Source organism: Poeciliopsis prolifica, unplaced genomic scaffold (assembly GCF_027474105.1).
Source record: "Poeciliopsis prolifica strain line A6 unplaced genomic scaffold, Auburn_PproV2 SCAFFOLD003, whole genome shotgun sequence".
Taxonomy (NCBI): Eukaryota; Metazoa; Chordata; class Actinopteri; order Cyprinodontiformes; family Poeciliidae; genus Poeciliopsis; species Poeciliopsis prolifica.
The window spans coordinates 4,915,094-4,938,125 of NW_026562378.1; the positions used below are offsets into that span (position 1 = coordinate 4,915,094).

Consider the following 23,032-nt stretch of genomic DNA (forward strand, 5'->3'; position numbering starts at 1 on the left):
GACAAGGCTTACAACCGTAAACATGTTATTTAAGAAAAGAAAGAAACAAACAAACAAACAAAGTGTAGAAAAAATCTCAAGTTGCAGAAACAATTCGTCACATTCTCCAGGTGTGGTAAGAGAAATCTGCAGGTACCGTCCCTGTGGGCTGGCCAGCTTTATGGCGATGAATGCAAGAAGAATTCATGCTATGTGTTCAGTGATCCAGTGCGCAGAGCAGGGCAACCCCTCGTTTGACCCAGTACTTCTGGCTGAGATCTGTGGGCAGCTCCAAGGCAGTCACATAATTACTGGAAAGGCCAGTGGTGGTCGAGTTCCCTATGGGAGAACAAACAGCAGATTATCTGCTTAATACAGTGTCTTAGTTCGGTAATTATTTCACAGACACAAACTTTAGTTTATTTTGTTTGTACTTCATAGCATAGAGCACCATAAGCTAGCACATGAATGTGGTAATGTGACATATATGTTTCCCATTTTTTTATAATTTTTTTTTTCAAAGAAAAATAATCTGAAAAGTGTGGAATGCATTTGTGCAACAAAGCATTAGGACCAGGCTAAAGAAAAACAACCACAAAAAATTACGAGAACAAAGTCAGTATTACGAGAATAAAGTTGAAAAAAGAAAATACAAGAATAAAGTCACAACAATACGAGAATAAATTTGAAGTAATTACCAGAGTAAACACACCGTGGTGTTTTCTGCTATTAATAATAAATAAGTGGTGATGTGCTAACAGATTATGTTCTCATTTGTAAAACAAATACCAAAAAATGACCTTATTATTAAGAAGCAGTGGGAGACACACTTTCACTCATTTGGCACTAACTTTGAAATAGTTAAGAATGCTTAGCTCCCCTAAATACATTTTTGGGATAAATTCTAAAGCATTAATTTTCTTGTCTGTTTTGTAAACTTTTAGTAGAATAAAATTCAACATCTTTAGTGAAGTTTTGGCTATTGACTGTTAGGAAGTCTTCAAGTAGTTTGCTCTTATTTATATTATTTATATAACCCTGATATACCATTTACTTTCAAATTCACAGTTCTGTTTACACTTTTGCACTTTGTGTATTCATTTTACAAGACCCAAAGTTCAGCATTATTTGTCAGACGCACCAAGTACTTGATTCATAAAACGCTATGAAATACTTTTTGAGCTGAGCCTATACAAAATGTAGTAAATGTATAAATATTTAACGTCTGAACAAGCTGACGAGACAGCCAGCATGAGACGTGGGCTTCGTGCTGTGAGTGGAAAACGCAGAGCTGTACTTTCAAAGGCTCGGTGAAACTCGACACTTAACTGGAGTCTATTTTGGATGAGTAAGAAAACCACTAAAAGGAGGTGCACACAAACACTTGAGTAGGACCCTCAGCTTCCAGGCACCACATTAAGATAAGAGTTTATAACATGGGTTTAGCATTGATTACGAATTTTCTTTTGTGAATGTCAGACATTAGCAAATTACCACAGTCGCCTGCATATTTATCTGTTGTGTTTGGGTGGATTATTTTGTCACTGTACACGTACTGACCAGCTCGGCTGGGGGTCTTGTAGACGGGACAGAGGTAGACCCAGGAAGTTTCTCGACTGCTGAGGGCTTTGGGGGTCAGCCAGATGACGGGCATTTGTGTGTGGAACTTCATGAGGTTGGAATCAGTGAGCTGACATGTCTTGTGATCCCAGCCGGCCCCCTCCAGGAATAGACCGTGGATGTAGCAGCCTATGTTGGGTGGTTCCTTTATCTCTGACAGGGGCTTTTGTATCACCTGGAGGAGGAGGAGGAGGAGGAGGCATTGAAAGACATATGAGAAAAAGACTCATATGTGGAAAAGTACAGGTTCCTTCACATGTGGGAAAACGTCAGGAAAACAGGACCCCAGGAGAGAATGAAAAAGAACGATTCAAGAAAAGAACACGAAGAAGGAAGATAGAGGAAATTTTTCAGACAATGAAGAGAATTTAGTGTGAAGATACAAAAACATTCTTGAGGTTGCTTTCACATTTTAACCTTTTCACCTCTTTTAACTAAGTCTACCAAGTCTTCCAGACATGGAAAGAACTAAAATCAGATTCCAGATTTTTCCCAAAAATTAATCATGGAAATATGAAAAAAAAAATGCTTTGAACTAGTATTGCAAATATAGCCTGATGGACCTTAATGCCAAATCCCAGTGTTTCAATTGGAGTGCTGAAATGACGTGCGTAATGCTGCAGGGTTCCGGTGAGAAAGGCTTGTGGGAAAAAGAACCCACTGATCCAGAACACAAATGGGTTGCCATTGGATATCCATCCCTGGAAGAAACTGATCCTCTGGATAAAGTCCGACACCCAAGAACCCAGAGGCTTCATAGAGGGGTAAGCCTGTCGAGAGAAAGCATGCCAGTCAAAAGCTAGAAAGCCCAGACTAAAAGCAGGAAATATGTACAAACAGAAAACAAAGTGTTTGCTACGGTATGTCTTTGAAACGTTCTCATTATCAGTACATATCATCTATTAATAAAGTCATGTATTCAGGCTTTCCTGAGATTAGATAAAGTTATGTGAGAATTCAGGCTGTTTCCAGTTCTCTGTGGCTTGCCTTGGCTTTCCATATTTCAGGCACTCTGTTGTTGAACAGGCTGAGGGCCATAAGCTCCATGTCTGGAGACATTACAACCGAACCGTCCAGAGCCTTCAACATATCACTGAGACTCTGACAAATGACCTCCAACAGCTTGTTGTATCTAAAAGACAACAAATAAGAATGAAAAGCATCTTATGTATTGATCGCACTACGCCAACTTTTCTGAACACGTCAAGGAAAAAAACAACAAACAAAACTGAAATGGAGCTGAAATAAACATATATAAATTTTTAAGTGCTAAATATCACTCAGTAGTCTAAAATTGAGTTTCAACTACTTTCAGTCTGGCTTGTACAGCAAAAATAACAACAGTCACACTTTTGAGATTTTTATTTGAAAGACATTCAGAAAACCATTCACCCTTTTTCTTTCACTTCATAGCTACTACTTTATTTCTTTCCGGCTAGCACCCAAAATCAACACTGCAGTTATAACATAATAACAAGGGAAAAAAGTTCATAGATTAAAGTTCTGAATGTTTTTGTCAGACTGATCTCACCTGATGATCTCATGGATTAGCACTGCGTTTATGGCGCGGTCATATAGACCTGGGTACTTCTCAGTCACCGTATGACAAGGGAAAGGCTGAGGGAGTCTTCTAACAGTGCCGACCACAACCTCCTCCACTGCCTGAACTCAAAGAGGGCACATAAAATGTCACATGTCTCTCATATTGACTGCAGATTTGAATCAATAAAAACACACAGATGTTATTAATCCAAATAAAGGCAGAAACGTATCAATCAGTTGATGCCAGAACCTCATAAAATGTTTTGTCTCTAGCCGACGTAGGAGGAGCTTGAGGCTGGAGACCAATCAGAGCGTCCAACAGGGCAAAGGTCTCATTCTGGGCAAACCGGATATTAGCGTTCTCATGGAGACCGAAGAGCTCAGGTGTATCATTGATGGGCAGATCTTGGATGTATGCTAAATAGCCCTTTAGGGTCAGAGGTACAATGACAAGTTACATAGTCTTCATTTAGGTTACATTCAAATAACATATTTTTAGGCCCTGACGACCTTCACACATCCTTACTCAGCACAAACCATCACGACATTGTTTACTCCAAACAGAAAGATATCGACAGTCTCACCGTTTACATTTCCTCATTTATGATTTGGAGATAGAGCAAAAACAACACTATTTATTGATGTCAGTATATTAGAGTGCCTAGTAGCATTTTAAACTTATGGTCAAGATGACTGATATTTAAATAAGAGTGCACCTTTCAGGGCAGCTTAGTCTTGAAGGATTGCTTTTGTACTCCTAATTAGAAACAACACACAATATGAATTGTGGTTTTAAATTACTAACATGCTGTGTTAGTGTTCAGAATACTGTCCTCAAAGTCACGTATTCCAGACTCGTCTGTTTGCGGCTCCAGACAACCGTCTCAGTTTTGTAAGCCAACTGATGCACTCAAATTTGATTCTGAACGCACTCTATCAATCAAATGGCTCTGTGTTTATCTAACCTCGATGCCCAGATCAGCGTCGACCTGCCGGTAGACACCAGTGTAGACGTAATCGTCAGTAAGAACTGCAGGACAGTAGAAGTCTTCCAGCAGAATGCGCAGACACCGTCGGTCCCAGACATCAGTCACGTGGCCACCGTAATTTACCTCTCCAGCAGTGCGTTTTAGAAGCTGTTCGTGTGGAGGGCAAAAAACAAGACAGACATAAATGATAATCCCTACAGACACACACTTTTAGTCTCAGAGTAAAAGTAGTTGTATTTCAACTAGCCATCACAACATATTTTGTAGGGATCTAAAGTGATAGACCACAACAAGGTAAGAAGAAAGTGAAGAAAAAAAAAAAAGTCAACATTTCAGAGTCTGAAATGTTGACTTGCATTTTTGTTCAACTTCTTTTATTCTTATTTTACAAAATAAAACTTGTTTAAATTCTAAACAAGATCCCAAAAGTTCAATAAGGAGCCAATCAATAATTTAAAAACAGAGTGTGACACAACTCTAAAGCTTTCACCTGCATAAGGTGTCACCAACTCAAATTTAAGACTTTTAAGCATATTTTAGGGCCATTAAGAATGAAATTTAAGATTTGCATCTCCACAGAAATGGACAAACTTCTTCCAGCCACCTGGATGCATAAAAGCAAGCCAGCCAGCTTGGAAAGGTATGTTAGCAGCTAGCTACCGGTAGCCGCAAGCGACTCAAGTTACAGAATGTAATGAATATGCCTGAGCAAGACTCAAACTTTTGCCTGACAAAAAGGTTACACCAGAAAATAATACATAGATATACAAAATTGAATAGTCCTGCCACAACAAAATTTAATACCTGTGATTAATGTATTAATGCAAACCATTAAAAATTATATATGTAAGTCATTTCCAGGCCTTAATTTTAGATACATGACTTAATGTATGACTTCTTAAGAATTTTTAAGGATGTACGGACACCCTACTAAACATGTTCACTTAACTTGGCAGGCCAGATGAGGGGAGCAGTAGCTAGAGAAGTTGCATTGTAGCTTTGGAGGTGATGCAGAGATGGTGGGCAGATGGATAAAACTTAATAAAAGGCAACAAGACCGAAAGCTCCAAGTGGAATGGGCAAGAACAGTCAAAAGAATGGCCCAGTCAAAGTCCCGATCTATCTTCACTGAGCTTAAGAAATTTTAGAAAGAAGAATGAACAAATGTTTCAGTCTCTACACTTGCAAAGCTTTTAGAGACGTACCCTAAAATACACTGCAGCTGTAATAGCAGCTAATTATTGACTTAGCAGAAATCATAATAAAAGCACACCACACTGTTCATTTACTTACTGTTAAAAATGTTTTTGAAAAGTTTCTTTCATACATGATCCAATATAGGCTATGAGTTGTTTTACAGGGCCCTGTACAAATATATAATGGAAGACTTCTTTTTGTGGTTTAGAGAAATAATGGACATGTTTGGTCTAACCACCTTGTAGGGGATGTCCTCGTACAGCTCCAAAAACATTTGCAGCTGGTCTATGCAGACATCCAGGTCTTCGTCAGTGAACTCGTAGGGAGTGTTAAAGCCCAGTGGGCCAAACCGTTTGCGCTCCACGACAACCGCGTGGAACAGGCAAAGGGAGAGAAGCAGTGGCTTGAACTGGGATTCCTACGAAGACAGAAAGTCTTTGTAAACAATTTGAACTACACCCCCTTCAAATGAAACTTTGAAAACAAGACAAAATAAATCCAAATGAAATGTTTTAAGTAAATAATATGGAGACGAACGTAAATAGGGCAACATAGACCTTTGTTGAAGAAGACAGAAACTCGTCACTGAATCTCAGGTAGGCTCTCTCCAGGTTTTCCCTAATGCCTCTCGGAGGCTCGGCGACAAGCTTGGAGCCATTTCGAAAAAGGGATACTGGAATCTTCTCAAAGGGAATAATGGTTAGCCACAGACGGAAATCCTTGTGGACCTGTGCACAGAGGGTGTGCCAGTAAAAGAATATAAAGGCCTCTGTTTCTATATAATTCAAAGTTATTTTCAAAAAGATGAGCTCAGTTGTTGTTTCTTAAAGTCTTGTTTTTGTATGTCCTTACTTTTTTGGGACTGATGCACGCAATGAGTCGTTCCAGCGTTGGCAACCAGTCGGGCACCAGGTGACAATTTTGGAAAATGACCCAGTGACCATTTTTCATAGCAGTCCGCATCATAGACTCAGGCGTGGAGCCCTGATGGGAATAACAGCAGAAGGTAAGGTAGTTTGAAAAATGGCAGGAGCAAAGTGAAAAAACTGGACTTAAGGAGCGGGTTGTCTGGAGAATACTCTGATTTGAAAGTTTAAATGTTCACACTTTAGTGTGATAAAAACACAAAAAATGCCTGTTTTTGTGTTTTTATAACACACTGCCGGTTTTTGTGTTTTTTTATCACAAAAACAGGCAGTGTTCTGCAAAGTCCATTCTGAAGTGTATAAAACAACCACAATTGAAAGTGTAATTAGGTAAATATTTTCGATTAAGTTTCCTTTAGATTAAGGCAATAAGTCACCTTAAAACCAGCAGATAGGTTAATTTAATTTGTGCTGGAACGCTACATGTGGTAAAGTAGTTTGAAGCAATGCTTGTATTCATCCAGAAACAATGGAGAAAAACACCTCAGAACCACTAGGATGAGGTAATTCATGAAAAAAAAGAGAAGGAAAAAGAAAGAACATAGTCAGACGTACCTGCCGTAGAGTCAGACAGATGCCGCTAACTTTCTCCGAGAAACCCATAACATCCGCAAAATTGTAGATGTCAGCAACAGGATCAGTGCCAGGAGACATTATAACAACCATGGGCTGAGTAGGGGATGACTCTTTGAAGGCTACAGACAGATCTGACATCTGCAGAGACACAGAACAACATTTCTATGGCAGCAAAGTCATCAAAACCGTTACAGATAAAAGTTTATTCTTGCATTAACTTATTTTTGAGTAACTGAGTCTCAGTTAGGCACGGCCCAGTTACTGGGATCAACCCCAAGGTTGGAAAAGGATACACCTTTTACACCAACAACTTACCATCAATTTGTTCCCAACTTTCAACTAATTTAAATGAGATGCCAATGCTGGAGTGACCAAAATGTTCTCTGCCTTTGTGTAGCAGAGTGCCGTCCCCTCCCCCACCTGTTGTTGGTTCTACGGCTGAAATATTTTTGACTCCTGAGAAAAGGATAACATAAGCAGCCCCATTTATCACTCCTAATAACATCATGTATTAAATTCACCTTGTTTCAAATAGGCCCATGTGCTTTTCAGTTACATTGTCATTATCTGTGGATGGATGTTATTTGCTACAGTGGTATCTGTTTTTCTCTCTTTCTGCTGGTATAGAAGCAGATGTCTCGCATGTTTTCTTATGCTCTCTATTCTTTTTCCTTCTCTATTCTTATCTCCCTCTATCTGTTTTAATGATGTCTCCCACCTCTTTTCCTCCCTTTTTCCCCCTTTTGTTTTCTGTCTCTGTGTCCACTTAATTAAAACATGGACTGAATTCCAATTGAGGTACAGAGACATAAAAGGTTGTTCACCAAGGAAAAACATGGATCGGTCGATGTAATCAACGCAATTCACTTCCAAGGTCAGCAGAGGGAGACAAAACTTTCACAATTGAAGAATTAGAGACCTCCAAGATGCTGGTAGAGAGATCAGAATAACTTCAGAAATGCTTGAATTAAAATGAAAGTGAAGGCTTCAGGGAGTAAAAGGGGATTTACCTGAGTCTCTATGAAGGGCTCTCCCAGATGAGCCGATACAAAGTCCTGCATGGCGTAAATCAAGCAGTCAGGCCGCAGGCATCGAAGGACCAGCAACTTTTGGAATGAATTTAGATCATCTTCCCATTTCCCTGGGAGCGGCTCTCTTTAGACACATAGACACAGAAAACCACCTCATAAGACTCTGATGTTTTCATCACAAACAAATGAAGAGTGCATGGGATAATCTTTTCATGCCTGTGGGGTTGCTTGCTGTCAAAAATGTTCTTGAATGCCCCCACATGGTTTGTGAAGCTTTCTGCCAGTTCCTCAAAGTTATCCAAAGTGCTGAGGTCTAAAATGTCCTGCCAGGCCTGATCTGACAGCCAGTCTTCTCCTGGGCTGGTCAATTTGTGGACTGGCTCCCCTCCATACAGCAGGAACTTCCACTCACTCTGCCATAATAAAAGATTCAGGGAGATCCAGCAAGTGAACATGTGTTGGCTGATTTTAGTCTTTTACCGACTCTTTTACTTACAGTTTGGATCATATCCTCGTTCATCATGATGCGAGCACACAGGTAAAAAGCAAACATGAGTTTGTGTTTCTCAAACAAGCCTTGGCACACATTCACGTACAGGCTGTAGGTAAAGTATCCATTGATATTGTCGATTCTCTCCTTTTCTGTGTCTGTGCGGTAGATGATGAAGATATCCAACCAAAATTATATTAAATGTTTTATATTTACTACATTAATACACACAAACAATTCTCCACAAAATCAAGTCAGTCTTGCTTTGTACCTGCTTTGTCACAGTTGGCAATAGCCTTCATGAAGATGCCAAGGAACCATTCGAAGGAGTACTGGTATATTGGATCAATGTTGGATAACTCTGACACACAAAAGAACAGAATCCGAGCCTGCACTGCCACCGGTGAGTACTTCAGACGAACAGCGTCAATATCCTGCTCCGTATTCTTTGCTTCCAGCATTTTAGTCTGTCATTAAATTGAACCCAGATAAAAGCAAATCAAAACCAACACAAATAGCAGCTTGAAGTGTGCTACGGCAACTTGCAAACACAGTCATGAAATTAGAACCTTTGAACATTTTACTCCACTATAATTAGGGATTTCCATTGTTACAGACCTATAAAGAAGAGCATGTTTGTCATTTGTATTCAGCCTTTTATCCTTATTACTCTAAATAAATTCCACAGCAACCAACTGCCTTCAGAAGTTATTGAAAGAATCTCAATAAAATCTCAATAAAAATCCAGCTGATTTGCAAAGGCCTCAGAGGTTTGTTAGAGAACATTAGTGAACAATCAGCATCATGAAGGTCAACAGACACGGCAGAAAAGTCAGGCAGAGCTGTGAAGATGCCGTATGAGAACATGTGTGTTGGTGCCTGCTTTAGAGGATAGATTTGTGGCTGTGAATTAATCTTTCACATCAAAACCTGGATTAAGTGCATTGAATTGTGTATGTGACAAAGTGGAAACCAGTGGAGGGAGTAACTTTTGCACAGCTCTGTATATTTTCCCTAAAATAATTTTTATTTGCTGGTTTTGTCTTCAGGACGTGCATCGGGCAGCCATAGTAAAAGAATGGCTCAGTGGTTTTAAAGAGCTGGGTCTTTGAAACTAACCTGATCAGCAGTTTCGGAGATTCTATCACAATAAACTCTTGGAAGGTCAGAAGTCGCCCGCGATTAGATTCTCTACGATCAAATAGATTTAGATTCCTTTTGCTGTTTTTTTTTTTAAACCAATTTTTCAGTTCCTGATTTAGATTCCTTAGATTCAAACGGTTTATTTGCTGGTTTTGTCTTCAGGGGTTAGGTTATACAATACAATCCTGTGGTTGATGTATTTTTCAAAGAAGAATTGACAAAGATTTCTGTCTCTTGATGTGCGCATTTGGTAGAGAGAAAGGTTGTTCAATTAAGTATTGACTGAGAGGGGCTGAGTACAAATTCACAACATGCCACATTTTATCCATGAAAACTGAGTCATTCACCGTCCAATTAAAGATAAGCTCTACTTTGTGTTGGTCTAGCACATAAAATTGCGCTGAAACCCTTTGAGGTTTGTGGTTGTAGTGTTACATAATATGTAAAACTTCAAAGTTTATGAATACTTTTTAAAGGCAGTACATATAAAACATTCAGTGATGACTTCAAGCTCTATCTTTCCAATGGTCAGACCTTGATCTCCTCGGCTCTGATCTTACAAGCCTCCAACTGTGGATTTAAATCCTCGCCCACAAATCTCCCTGATGCAGCGATGAGAAGTGACACGATCTTATCCTCGATTTCCTTCAGCTCCGTTGTCATTTGGGCACAGCTGACTATCAGCTTGTTCTTTGCCTCCTCTATGTCTGGAAGCTCCTCGGCTACCACCCGGCTGAGCAGCTGGTCTTCCATGCCGCTGATTGAGCACAAATTGTCCAGTCAAACACAGGGGCTCCAAACAGAGGCATACATACTAGTGCTGAAATACCAGGGTAGTATATATATCGACATCTCTAGAATAAACATTTCAGACATGTGTTTGGAGTTCCGATGTGAACTACTTTAGCCTGCGGTTGCCACGAAATATATCCAGTGATGCTGTAATTGTTATTATTATATCTCCATAAGTCGCTATATTTCGTTGCTTTTTCCCCCCTCTATCTGCAGGTACAGAAGCAGACTTCTGGGTGTTGATTTGTATTCAGTCAAAGCTTCTTTCTCTCTTCTACTCTTATGTCCTTCTAGCTCTTTAAAATAATATGGAACAAACATTTCCAGTGTGAAACTCGTGAGACAAAAATGCTAGATTTATTATATTTAGATGTAGATATAATATGATGACTCAGAATACCTGGTTTTATATGACACAATAGAGTTTGCAAAAGATATTCATAATTTTGAGTGCATTCACATATTGAGTAGGTAAGTCCCCTGAATCGGTGTTATATGGATGAAAAGCAGGATACAAAATATGTCTTCTAACCCAGTTTTGTCAAACGTCTGGAAAGCTCAACATTTTCACATCTGCCATTTAGGAACCAGACTGACTGACAAGTCTGTTTCCTCAATCTCTTTGAATATTGGGATTTTGTTTGAATCCAATCTTTTCCTCCGGAGTCTCAATAATGAGGCAAACGGTAATGAACAACAAAAATGAAGCTTTTTTTTCTTCTGCTGGTTGAACGTGTAGAAGAAAGTGTGAAAGTGTGTGCGTTACCTGGGTGACCCAGTGAAATTAATGACTGTGACGCTGGCAAAAACCTGTGGAGAGTAATGTGGGTTTGGCAGCTTTGTGGTGATGTACAACTTGAAGTCCTCAGATAACGGAACAACTGAGTCACCCAGCTTCAGCACCGTCTTGCCTTCCTCCTCAAAGGTCTATGAGCGACAAATACAGATTAGACAGTTCAGTTTCCTGAAAATGTTTGCGTTTCAGCCAACAGATGTAAAAGGATGAACGTGTAACCACCTGATGGAACAGGATAGGTTCTATAGCTGCATCCAGATCCTCGACTACATTCTCCACCAAGCAGGGTTTACCATCAAGTAAAGCATTCTTTATACCTTGGATGAATTTACCGTGACTGAGCCTCAAAACCTTCAGACCATTGTCCCGCTCCTGACAACATCAATATAAGTTAACATATGAACTTTGTTAACTTTTCATGCAATACACCAACAACGGCAAGTAATTAAAGTACAAACTGAAAGACTTTACCATGTTTTTGATCCATCTATTGGCTTGACCCTGTGGATCTATGAACAGTGTCCAGCGGAGAGAATACTGGGCAATTATGCTGTTTTCCACTGATGACGTATCGCTGGGCAATCCTGAAATCTATGTACATGGAGTAAAAACTTATGACAATACATTCAAAATATTCAAAATACAAAGATGTAAAATTCAGAGATGTAAGCTTGTAAGAACAGGTTTGACCTAAGATGTAAAAGGAACTGAAAATTTGATTTAAAAAAAAATTGCAAAAGGAATCTAAATCTATTTGATCGTAGAGAATCTAATCATGGCCGGCTTCTGACCTTCCAAGAGTTTATTGTGATAGGATCTCCTAAACTGCTGATCAGGTTAGTTTCCTCGGTGTGTGGAAGACCCAACTCTTTGAAACCACTGAGCCATTCTTCTACTATGGCTACCCGATACTCGTCCTGAAGACAAAACCAGCAAATAAAAATTATTTTAGTGAAAATACAGAGCTATGCAAAAGTTACTCCCTCCACTGGTTTCCTCTTTGTCGCAAACACAATTCAATCCATTTAATCCAGGTTTTGATGTAAAAGATTGATTCAGAGCCACAAATCTATCCTCTAAAGCAGGCAGCAACACACATGTTCTCATACGGTACTAAAGTTCTGACAAACTTACACAGAAAGGGCCAAGGTACGTGACGTATCCTGCACACAGAAGCATGTCTCCGGGTAAATTAGAAACCAACTGATCAAGATATATCACTGTCTCCTTCCAGCGCTCTTTGTCCTCTGCTAGCCCTTCTACTAACTGGAGAGCAAACAATAAACATGTGACAAAAGCTTAATATTTTCAGAATGCCATCATTTTGTCCTGAGCTACAAAGTTTTTATTTTATTTTTTATTTGTATGTAAAGCTCAATCTTTCTTCCAACCTTGTTTGCTCTGACAAGGTGAGCTTCGGTCATCTCATATTCGTTGTCCAGCTTTTTCTGCTTAGCCAAACATTCCTGGTACTTGGCCTCTAAAGGGGGAATGCTTTCTTCCACTTCTTCCAGTCTTTTCTGGCCATCAACAACAACCTCCTGGGCTACTCTCAAGTCCTCTTCAGCCTCCTTGAGTACTTGCTGCAACAGTGTTGACAAGCCCAACAGTTTAGCGGCTCTCCCTGCATGTCTGTGAATCTTATATTTTTGTACAGATATCTTTGTCAAGAGAATGTTTCAAGTAGATATTTCAGATCTCACCCATTTTGGTTCCACAGCTTTGAGCACAAAGTGATAGTCATATATGGCTCGCACCCACTGGCAAATACAGCTACAGGTGACGGAAATCTTGACAAGAGCAGCAGGCTGAAATTCTTCATCGTCGATGTAGGGCTGTAGCAGACTGATAGCGTCGTCTGAAATGTTGTCCTGCACAACAGGCATCAGGAGGGAACAGAATCAGTTTTAAATGCAGCAAACAGGTAAAGGACAAATCAAAATTAAAGCATTTGAATGCCAGCCAGAAATACAAATAAAACTTAACTACCTACTTGCTCATTAAAGTTCCAATCAAATCTGGTTGTAATGTGACAACAAAAAAAAAAACAAACTCCAAATGTTAAAAGGCTTTGCATATCTCGCCAAGCATTTCAGAGTGGGACGGGTAAAATAAACAGCGGTACATGGAAATAACTATATCTCATGGATCTCTTTGCTTGATTAAAGGCCTGTTGAGGGCAACATTGTCTTTATGTCCTTTTATGTAAAGCATAATAAGTGGTACGGCTACTATTCCATGTACCTATATAATGTCAGTGAGGTCTACCTTGTCATAATTGTAAAGGCTCTCCAGAAACACCATAGGTTCTATTAGGAGACCTTCAGCAGGTTCCATGTATTCTTCAAAGTTAGGCGCTTCTGGCGTTTCTGTATCACTCTTCACTGGTTCGAGGCCTTTCAAGATGCAAACCGATGCAAGTACAAGCTTTATCTCCCGGGTATACTGCTCAGCATCTTGGAGCTGTGAAATATAAATTGTTCAGATTAAAACGTATAATTTGGGGTCCTGCATGTTTTAGTGGTTCAACACAGTTGCATGAAAGGTAAAGAAAACTCCACGTACCTCAGTGAAGCTGTTTGCATTGAGGGCCTTCAGGCTGTCGAGAGCTTTATCCAACGTCTTCAAAGCCTTGTCTATGTCTCGCTGAGCATTCACACTGATTGCCTTGGCAAAACGCTCTTTGTCTAAAACTTTTGTCTGCTCTTCTTTCACAAATTTACGAATTTCCACTGCGACTGCCGAAGTGTCCTAATAAAAGAAAAGCAAGAAAAGATTTTAAGTAAAACTCAAAGTTCAAGTGTCAGTGATAGCATTTTGTATAAAGGATGGCCAACTAATCAAAGTGTTGTTATTGTATTTCTTGTTATACAGACAAGTATGGTTAATACACTTCTGCTGACATGATTTGCTTACATGAATGGTCTGCAAAGCGACTTCAACCTCTTTAGCAGCTTCCTCCAAAAGTGGTCGCATCGCCTCTTCCTCCTCTTCCAGCTTCTTCACATCCTCAACTGTGCTGCAAAGCTACAGACCCACCATGGAATATTCATCAAGTTACTAATGCTCACTCATTGCTAACTAAATGCACATTAGTCATTCCGCTAATTAGTTGCTATTTGGCGCCTCGCCTTGTCAAGACAACTGTCTATGCTCTGACGAGAACTGTCCAGCTTCTGTTTCTTGTGTTCGGTCAGATCTGAGAAGAGTTTGATGAATTCTGTGAAGGTCTTAGCTGTGATGTAGTTGCATCGAGACTGCTCCGCCTGGTACTGCGCACTCTTCTTGACCATCTGCTGATGAATGTTCACACACATCAGGGTCTGTGGAGAGAAATTTTTGGGTCATGGCTTCTGCAGATAGTAAAGCCACACTCCATTTGTTTGTCTTTCAAGACATTAACATGCACCTGACGTAGTCACAACTCAAGTCGGACAGCAAAGGGGGTAAGAGGGGCAGTCAGAAGGTTTGTGTGTGTGCTTTGCTGTCACCTATTGGACGAACTGTGGCAATTTCTGTTTTAGCAGATGAACTTTGCCGTCACAAAATTATCGAAATGTGCTGAATGCCAGGAAAAATTAAGGATCTTCCCATAAATTACTTTCTGTATTCACTATGATCATCTTTGTCGAAGGTGACAACTTATTCTTTTTAAGATTGACTACCTGAGAAAGAGGCAGCAAAGATCTGTTAACATTTTTCAGAGAACACTAGAAAGGTGTTTCTTCAGAATACATGATTTTGTCATTTAGTGGCATTAATGCAATCTTCAGAGGCACGATTATTGACCAAACAGCTGTGAATCATGAGCAGATCTTCTTTTACCAAAATAACAGCACATAGTCTTGTCCTATCACATTTCAAAAGACTATAGAACACAAGGAGAAGAATCTTTGACCATTATCCTTTGCACAGTGTTATGTCCACTGATCTCTTCTGTCTGTGCTCTCTTTTGTTCAGCTAACCCTAAATGTGTTTGGTAGGATTTAGGCTTAAGCCCTGAGAAAATGTTTAATCTCTCTTTCCTCTCTCTTTCTTTCTTCCTTTCCTTCCTTCTACACAGGTTAAAAAGTTCACAAAACACATTCTTACCACGGCTTCCTTAGTCTCGTGACTGATATCCAGCACAAGAAGCTCATTTAAAGACGCTCTCGCAACAGCCTGCAGCGTCCCATCTGGCCAGGTGTCAAACCAGTCTAACGTGCAATATTTCACCAGCGCAGGATACTGCCTCAACCGCTCACGAAACCCCTTACTTGTAGGGCTAGGGAGGTAAAGAAAGAAGAAAATCTATTTGCAGAAACAAAAAACAAAACATTAGCATTGAAAAGAAAGGATTTTTTCTGACTAACCTCATGCAGAGAATCAAGTGAAAGTTCCTGTGAACTTTCCTATGGTAGGCAGCCATCAGATTTTCTTCTGTTAGTTGCTGGTCCAGGTCTTCCACCACCGGCTTCATTGTTTTTAAGATACGCTCTTTTTCCTCTGAGGAATACAGGTTGGGAAGCTCTCCAGTGATTAAAATGTTGCAGATATCCTCCAAGAAAAACTCCTTCTTAATCTGGAGATTTGATAACAAACGATTGACTTGCCAAAACCTGCTCTTGTTTGTATTGTGGGCGTCAAAAACACAGCGACGGAGGGAAATATAATTGTGCTGTTTACCTGAGATTGAACAAAGAGGAGTGTGATCTTTTGATTCTGAAGACCAGCAGAGAGCATGTTGTTTTTAATATCGTTTCTCCACTCTGCCCTACCGTAATTCTTAGACACTTCAGCCTTTACACATTTATATCCAGATCTAAAAATGATAAATACAATGTTAGGACCAGGTCAGTGCATCATAGATTACAGTGGTCTTGGGATATATTTAATAAACCTGACACTAAACCCCATACAGGATCTCAACGTAAAAATTGATTTTTTTTTTTAGAAATTCAGCTCAAGTTAACTAATAAATTGATTTGGTACACACAAAGATGTGTGGAATACACTTCAAGAATTCATCTTTGTTGCTTTTTTTGTTTATTAAATACATTATATAGCCTATGACCAGACTGATTATGTTTTTATTATGATAACACTATCTTATAGTATCTCCTATTTGAATAAATGGAAAACTGCTGAATTGACAAATACAGTGTCATTATTCACAGGGGGAAAAAGGTAATTGCTAAAGAAACTGGCTTATCACAGAGCTCTATGTCCAAGCACATCAACTGGAAGTTAAGTAGAAGAAAAAATGTAGTTGGAACGTTAATAAACTCCTATATTATATTATTCCCAACGTTAACCTGCTGATATTTATGTTTTTGTTTTTTTGGAGGGGAGTTGTAAAACAGACTAAAATTGAATACAATCTGCAATCCTGAATGTACTTTAAATAATGAAAACATGTACAAATACCAGTAAATAAAAACATGACAATTTGCTTGACTCTCACATGTATGAGGCAAGTTTGGCAATTGTCTTGCGGCCACCGCAATACCCTCCGAGCAACAGGGCATGGCCGAGGGACTGGCGCAAGATGCGGTTGAGCCGACACACGTGTTCAATGCCGTCCATAAAAAGTCCCAGTGGCTCCTTGTTTGTGCTACTTTGGTTGAAGCTTCCAACATACTGCTCCATCACTTTTTTGAGCTTGGCAAGGAAACACAACATAATTTGTTGAATATCACTTAATATTTCATTCACAGTGGAAAAATCCATTATATACACAGCACAAGGATGCATACCTAAAATATACCCCAAACCAAATGGTACTACTCACTTCTTCCTTGTCTTCTATAACTGCGTATACTTCCTGGTCAGATTCAGGAGACATGAAATCTCCAAACAAAATAGGAGGGTTGGGTAAGACGTCTTCAGTGAGGCATTCAAACTCATTAATGTGTTTCTTCAGCAGGCTGCTGAACCAGTCCCTGTCGCTAACACAAACCAGACGGTCCCGGAAAACCCGGCAGTTTTCGTGGTACCACAGGCGTAGCAGCTCAAATTTATCCTTTATATTCAGCACAAACAAAAAGAAATGCAAGGATTCAGCTGTTATATATTAGATTATTTTTGTACATTAGCTACAATCTGGCTTAATGCATCACAACAAATCTGAAATTCATCCCAAAGGTGCAGAATCATTGTAGAATCAATTCAGTAATTAATATGTGACATGGTAATCTCTAAAAAGATTTAAGCACCTTTATAGTGTATGCCTCAGCCATAACTATGCCCTGAAAGACCTTGGACAGGTCTTGGAGGCTGAAGGTGTAATGGCACTTTGATGGAGTTGGAAGGAGGTGATGAATTACGGTGGTGTAAACTTTAATAGTGGCATCAACAAGAGTCTCTTGCAGTCCTTGGGCAGTTAGATTATGTCCTGATAGGAAGGGGAAAAAAAAGAAAAAAAGGGAGGGCATAAAGGAAAAACTTTTAAAATCTGTACAGAGTACTTATAAAAGGCACTGAGATGAGTTTAGGAGAGAGTCATATTAGCTTTAACAATTATCGTATATGCATATGCAGTTAAAACTGCAACTAACTTATTTTGGTAATTAATTATGTTCAGAACATCAAACCTGTTTAACTACTAATCAAAGGCAACACATATTGAAATATTTTATCACGACAAATGATAACACAATAAATGCCCACCCCGGTATGCATATACATAACTTCGTGCAGATTACAATATTACAAGTAGCAATCTGTTTGTGTTTGTGTGTTTGAAATTTCATTCATTTTAACATAAACGTAAATCTGAGGTTTGACTCACCCATCCAGTTCCCAATAATGGTTGAGAAAATTGTTTTCATTGAGTCCTCCAAGCCATTAAGCGACAGAATGTTGAAATGCCGCGTGAAGCGTTGAGTCAAAGAATTTCTGTGTCCTCCAGAGGTACCCACGGCACAAGCTAAATTTATATCCACCAAGTAATTGAACGTTCCTGAGCAGAAGTAGCAAGAACACACAGGAGAGAGTGAGCGCTATCTCTCTCTCAGTCTAATTTTTTTCATTGGACAAATATTTGAAGAGCTAAAGCCATAGTCATCTAAATGTTCTCAAGAGTACCCATCTAGAGTCAAGAAAACATACCAATCAGCTCTCTGTCATACCAGCCACCATGGCACAGCCACTGCCTCAGAAGTTCAAAAGGAGTCTGATCTCTACACACTTCGGACATGGGCATGTGAAGGTCATCAATGAAGAAGATAAAGTTATCCCCCATTTTAGGTCCAAACACTCCTTTTCGCCTGAAACGAATTGATAAGTCAAAGCCACAAGTTATGCATCTGATAAAGAAGTGGTTGTGTGTGGTGCAAGCTCTTACATGCGTTTTGTTTTGTATAATCGCCATTAGTTTAACTTGGGGTGTCATAAAGAAAGTGGACAGTTACCTTGATACCTGAAAATTTGTTTAGCTTTATCGAAAGAAAACGTTATATTTATACCTAAAAGATTTTAAATGTACTAAAGGTTTATTACCGAGGCGTACCTTTTGCTTAGTTTGCTTTCAAAGAAATCTTGAGTCTGACTTGCTGAGGTGCTTGCAGAGAACATGAGAGGATGTGTGATGAAATCGGCAGGCATGTTCCTCATCAGCTTGTTTGTTATGGTCATGGTCTTTCCTGCACCAGAAGGCCCGACACACAGCAACTGGATCACACAGACACCAGGAAAAAAAAATACAAGTTAAAAATACAAGTTAAAGTTTGTTCTATTTGTTTTAGAATTTTTATGTCTTCTACCAAAAATGCTTCAAATTCTGCTGTAGTTTGAGAAGCAGACTAACAGGTTTCTTATTGGTCAGCAACAAATCCATCAGGTAAGACATTCTCTCTGTGTCAGGGGTTGGAATAATTATGTCCTCATAGCTCATGTGTGTAGAGATGACAGCACTTTTTGAATGTTTCATCCAGTTGGCCCACTCCACCTAAGGCGCAGGAAAATCAGATAATTGGAGAAAAACTGTCCTTTTATTCGCTAGTTATTAGAAATTCAGGGTTTAGACATATATGTACTTTTCTGTCCTCGTCTTCAACATCGAGCCAGTAGTCGTAAACTTGACCTTCCTCGGGAAAAGATAGTTTGATCTAACACAAACAAACAAAAAAAGTTTAAAATATTTATATTTATCTATAATTTCATAACTAAAACCTACCACAGTTATGCTGACAATTCAAAACAAATTCTGGGAACACTTAGCTTTGTAACACCAGTAGCACGTTCTTCTTGTTTACGTTTAGATTTAGTGTTTATTTTTTCATGATGTTTTCATTCTTCAGACAAAACAAGACAAACTAATATGACCTGTTCTTCTGCCATTTTGTTTCGGAGCCAGTTGCTAAAGCCTTGTCGGCTGGCTTCGTCTCCAGTGGCTCCAACGCTCCAGACCAGCGAAAAAAAGAACCAGGGTTCTATCAGCTCCTCAACTTGAACCAGTCCCTTTTGAGACTGTGGCTTCTCGTCCTAAAATAGAGCAAAGGCAACACAGAGAGCCATAATCAAAAATACTCAGGCATGCAGGACAATCAAATAGCAATTAGTGAAACTGGATTTGGAGAAATATTTACATTACTTTACTTTTTTTTCACTTTGCACCTCTATGTTGTTTTTAGTGGGATTTTATCAGGTAGTTCCAATCCATAATGATGCCACTGACATTAAACAAACTGTTATTGGGGCCTGCCATAGGAAAGCTTAGGAGAGCACTGCTTTGCAAGGCATTTCAATGCCTCCATGCAATGCCTGGAAGACACCTATTATTCTACACCTCAAAATAACTGCCGCTTTCTTTCACCATTAATGTGGCTCGTACCTCTGCGTGTCCCCTCACATTATATATTTCAAAATGTGAGGCTCGACCCCGTGAGGGATGCTATTACTTTTGTTGGCATTTCAAGTAACTACGGCGATGTAAGTAGCAAAAAATAAGCCAAATTCACACACAAAAAAATTTCTAACTGACAGTTTTATGTCAGATAGGCTCAAGACAGTGATAGAATTTTGTTTGCCCCTCTGTGTCACTCACATGTGATGGTTTTCAGAGAGGACTGATAATCATAGCAACAGAACACTGAGGAGGGCAGAGACGTAGAGAACTGCGGTGATGGCGGAACAGACTTTTAGAACTACAGTGACGCCACATTGACGGAACAATTAATACAGATGAGATGGCAGAAAAGCAAAAAAAAGTAAGTTCCATATGACTCATGAAACTTGATGCTCACAAACAAACTTTGGGCTGTCAACATGAGTATATGTTGACAACCCAAAGATCATCACAGCTTGTTTTTTGAAAAACAACAATATTTTTTGTTAATCTGTTTGCTAAGAGATGAGCGTTTCTGGTAACAAACTGCTTCGAAGTATAAATCAGATTTTTACTTTTGTGATTAATGTCAATAATATATTTACCATCAATGACAAAAAACAAAAAAACATTTTCTCTTTTCTGAAAGATTCATCAACTGTAGAATTCTCTTCAAAAGAGCAGAAGAAATCTTGTGATTTTTGAACAATAGCAATATTTGTTGTTAATCTGTTGCTAAGAGATGAGCGAGTTTTCTGGTAACCAAGTGCCACAAAATGAACATCTGATTTTTACTATAGCAAAGTTTACCAACTCTAAATGTGTGGTGTCTAAGCAGATAAGTTGTGTTTCAAAAGAGTTTATGTTTTATATACAACAACAGTATTAATTTGGTGTTAAGAAATTAGGGGGGGGGGGGTCTGGTAACAAACTTCCACAAAGTATAAATCAGATTTTTACTTTTGTGATGAATGTCTATAATATATTTACCATCAATGACAAAAAACAAAAAAAAACATTTTCTCTTTCTGAAAGATTCATCAACTGTAGAATTCTCTTCAAAAGAGCAGAAGAAATCTTGTGATTTTGAACAATAGCAATATTTGTTGTTAATCTGTTGCTAAGAGATGAGCGAGTTTTCTGGTAACCAAGTGCCACAAAATGAACATCTGATTTTACTATAGCAAAGTTTACCAACTCTAAATGTGTGGGTCTAAGCAGATAAGTTGTGTTTCAAAAGAGTTTATGTTTTATATACAACAACAGTATTAATTTGGTGTTAAGAAATTATAGGGGGGGGGGGGGGGGGGGGGGGGGTTCTGGTAACAACTGCCACAAAGTATAAATCAGATTTTTACTTTTGTGATGAATGTCTATAATATATTTACCATCAATGACAAATAAAAACCCTTTTCATTTTTCTGCAAGATTCACTAGATGCAGAATTCTTAGTATAACAAAAGTACAATTTCAGGAGAGCAGAGGAAATCTTATGTTTTTGAACAATAACAATATTTGCTGTTAATCTGTTGCTAAGAGACGAGCGCGTTTTCTGGTAACCAAGTGTCACGAAGTAAACATCTAATTTTTGTATTTTTAAAAATTAATTAGCCATGTTTGGTGCATCGAATGGAGGAAGTAACTGGAATTAGACAACATGCTAGTGATGCAGCACATGCTACTGGCAGCATTTAGGGTAACATTAGCATTTTGGCTAATTTTAACTCATACACTAATTTTAACATGCTGAATGGAGTAAGTCCGTGTTCCTCAACATGCTTGTGACTCTCCACATGCTATTCGCTGGGTTCCAACCGACAAGCACACTTTGAATTTCGGTTGAAATTTCTTCAGAAACAGTCTGGTTTTGTATAAAGTGCAACTTTTAACATAATAAACAGGTTTTGAATGTGTGCATGTCTGACTGATTTTATGATTCATGTTACCGTGTTTTTAAAGACATATCTAAAAATATAAACAATGTCTCAATATCTCACTTCCACGACACCCCGATGGGCCGCTATCCCTATGTTGAAGAACTCCGTGGTAGAACAGTGTGAATAGGTGCATTATTATGACAAATTGTTTAATTAAAAAGTTCTACAAATAAAAAGCAGAAAATATGATTGCTACAAACACAGCATGTTTGTCTCTAAAAGAAAACAAAATACAAATAAATATATTTTTTTTTTAACAAAAAAAAAAGAAAATGTTCTTGTTTTCTACTGAAGAAATTCATCCCCATAGCATCATGATGCCATTGCCATGTTTCAACGTTTTGTTGAGGCTGATATGCAGTGATGTGCATTTTGAAAACCAGGTAATAATTTTTCTGCAAAAACACAAAATTTTACCAAGTCGTTTTGGTTTAATTTCTGGTGCAAATACCTTAGTACACTTGAAATTGGACAAAATTAACTTCCAAGTAACTTTTCAGCAAAGATACATGAGTTTAAGTTAGATTACTTCACTTATAACAATGGGCGTTATAAGTGAACGGAGTAAGTATTTTCTCATCATTATTAAGGGAGTATTGACTTAAAACAAGCTCATATGTCTTGCTGTGAAGTTTCTCTGAAGTTAATTTTGTTTGCGATGTATAAGAAGATACTCTGCTTAATATATTTTCAAAGACTGCTGCTCATCAAGGGAAAACAATTTTTTTCTGCAATTGCCTATCGTTAAATATGGCTGAGGATTTACATAAACACACAAACCTCTTTAACGTGGTAGGAGCTAAAAAAGCAATCCATCAGTTTAAGAAGACTGCAAATAAGGTTGCTGTCCAGAGAAGGGACAATCTCGTTCACTGATGAGCGCACAAATGAAATTGAGTCCTGTACACATAAGGGGAGGGGAAAAGGGCATAAGATGGCTTTAACTATCATTAGGTGCTGTAATAAAAGAGTGTTAAAACGACTTCGCTCTCACCGGTAGGAACCTGGAAAACAGTGAGTTCATGAGCTCTGCGTATTGTGTGAACTCCTCAGGAATGTGCTTCAGCCAGCACTCTGTGAAGTAGGAGAGCTCTAACAGATAGGGCTCCAAGTAGACCATACCACAGCGAGACGCAATAGTCGGAGATGCTCCTGCCAGGTTTAGCACCTCAAACATTATGGTCATATCCTGTTGGGTGGAGAGAACC

General features: G+C 38.9%; 1 protein-coding gene across 1 annotated transcript in view; it reads right to left on the bottom strand.

Moving 5' to 3' along the window:
- Window positions 1-8: 8 nt before the first annotated feature.
- The window catches only part of dnah1 (dynein, axonemal, heavy chain 1), a 38,104-nt gene continuing 15,080 nt past the window's right edge, over window positions 9-23,032 (bottom strand). Inside the window, exons 37-77 of the mRNA XM_055023319.1 lie at window positions 22,819-23,013; window positions 22,605-22,724; window positions 19,386-19,544; window positions 19,097-19,168; window positions 18,868-19,008; window positions 18,571-18,731; window positions 18,171-18,328; window positions 17,851-18,021; window positions 17,276-17,454; window positions 16,852-17,082; window positions 16,525-16,721; window positions 15,747-15,882; window positions 15,434-15,642; window positions 15,174-15,345; window positions 14,213-14,404; window positions 13,998-14,108; window positions 13,647-13,832; window positions 13,350-13,544; window positions 12,785-12,952; window positions 12,473-12,664; window positions 12,216-12,347; window positions 11,873-11,998; window positions 11,553-11,672; window positions 11,304-11,453; window positions 11,052-11,212; window positions 10,028-10,250; window positions 8,622-8,817; window positions 8,357-8,508; window positions 8,077-8,273; window positions 7,840-7,984; window positions 6,809-6,967; window positions 6,180-6,311; window positions 5,885-6,055; window positions 5,566-5,745; window positions 4,107-4,277; window positions 3,392-3,568; window positions 3,131-3,261; window positions 2,587-2,731; window positions 2,163-2,369; window positions 1,540-1,774; window positions 9-318 (exon numbers count right to left, since the gene is read on the bottom strand). Of these exons, the coding sequence (XP_054879294.1) occupies window positions 197-318; window positions 1,540-1,774; window positions 2,163-2,369; window positions 2,587-2,731; window positions 3,131-3,261; window positions 3,392-3,568; window positions 4,107-4,277; window positions 5,566-5,745; window positions 5,885-6,055; window positions 6,180-6,311; window positions 6,809-6,967; window positions 7,840-7,984; window positions 8,077-8,273; window positions 8,357-8,508; window positions 8,622-8,817; window positions 10,028-10,250; window positions 11,052-11,212; window positions 11,304-11,453; window positions 11,553-11,672; window positions 11,873-11,998; window positions 12,216-12,347; window positions 12,473-12,664; window positions 12,785-12,952; window positions 13,350-13,544; window positions 13,647-13,832; window positions 13,998-14,108; window positions 14,213-14,404; window positions 15,174-15,345; window positions 15,434-15,642; window positions 15,747-15,882; window positions 16,525-16,721; window positions 16,852-17,082; window positions 17,276-17,454; window positions 17,851-18,021; window positions 18,171-18,328; window positions 18,571-18,731; window positions 18,868-19,008; window positions 19,097-19,168; window positions 19,386-19,544; window positions 22,605-22,724; window positions 22,819-23,013 (6,777 nt within the window). The 3' untranslated portion in view covers window positions 9-196. The remainder of the gene's footprint in view (window positions 319-1,539; window positions 1,775-2,162; window positions 2,370-2,586; window positions 2,732-3,130; window positions 3,262-3,391; window positions 3,569-4,106; window positions 4,278-5,565; window positions 5,746-5,884; window positions 6,056-6,179; window positions 6,312-6,808; window positions 6,968-7,839; window positions 7,985-8,076; window positions 8,274-8,356; window positions 8,509-8,621; window positions 8,818-10,027; window positions 10,251-11,051; window positions 11,213-11,303; window positions 11,454-11,552; window positions 11,673-11,872; window positions 11,999-12,215; window positions 12,348-12,472; window positions 12,665-12,784; window positions 12,953-13,349; window positions 13,545-13,646; window positions 13,833-13,997; window positions 14,109-14,212; window positions 14,405-15,173; window positions 15,346-15,433; window positions 15,643-15,746; window positions 15,883-16,524; window positions 16,722-16,851; window positions 17,083-17,275; window positions 17,455-17,850; window positions 18,022-18,170; window positions 18,329-18,570; window positions 18,732-18,867; window positions 19,009-19,096; window positions 19,169-19,385; window positions 19,545-22,604; window positions 22,725-22,818; window positions 23,014-23,032) is intronic.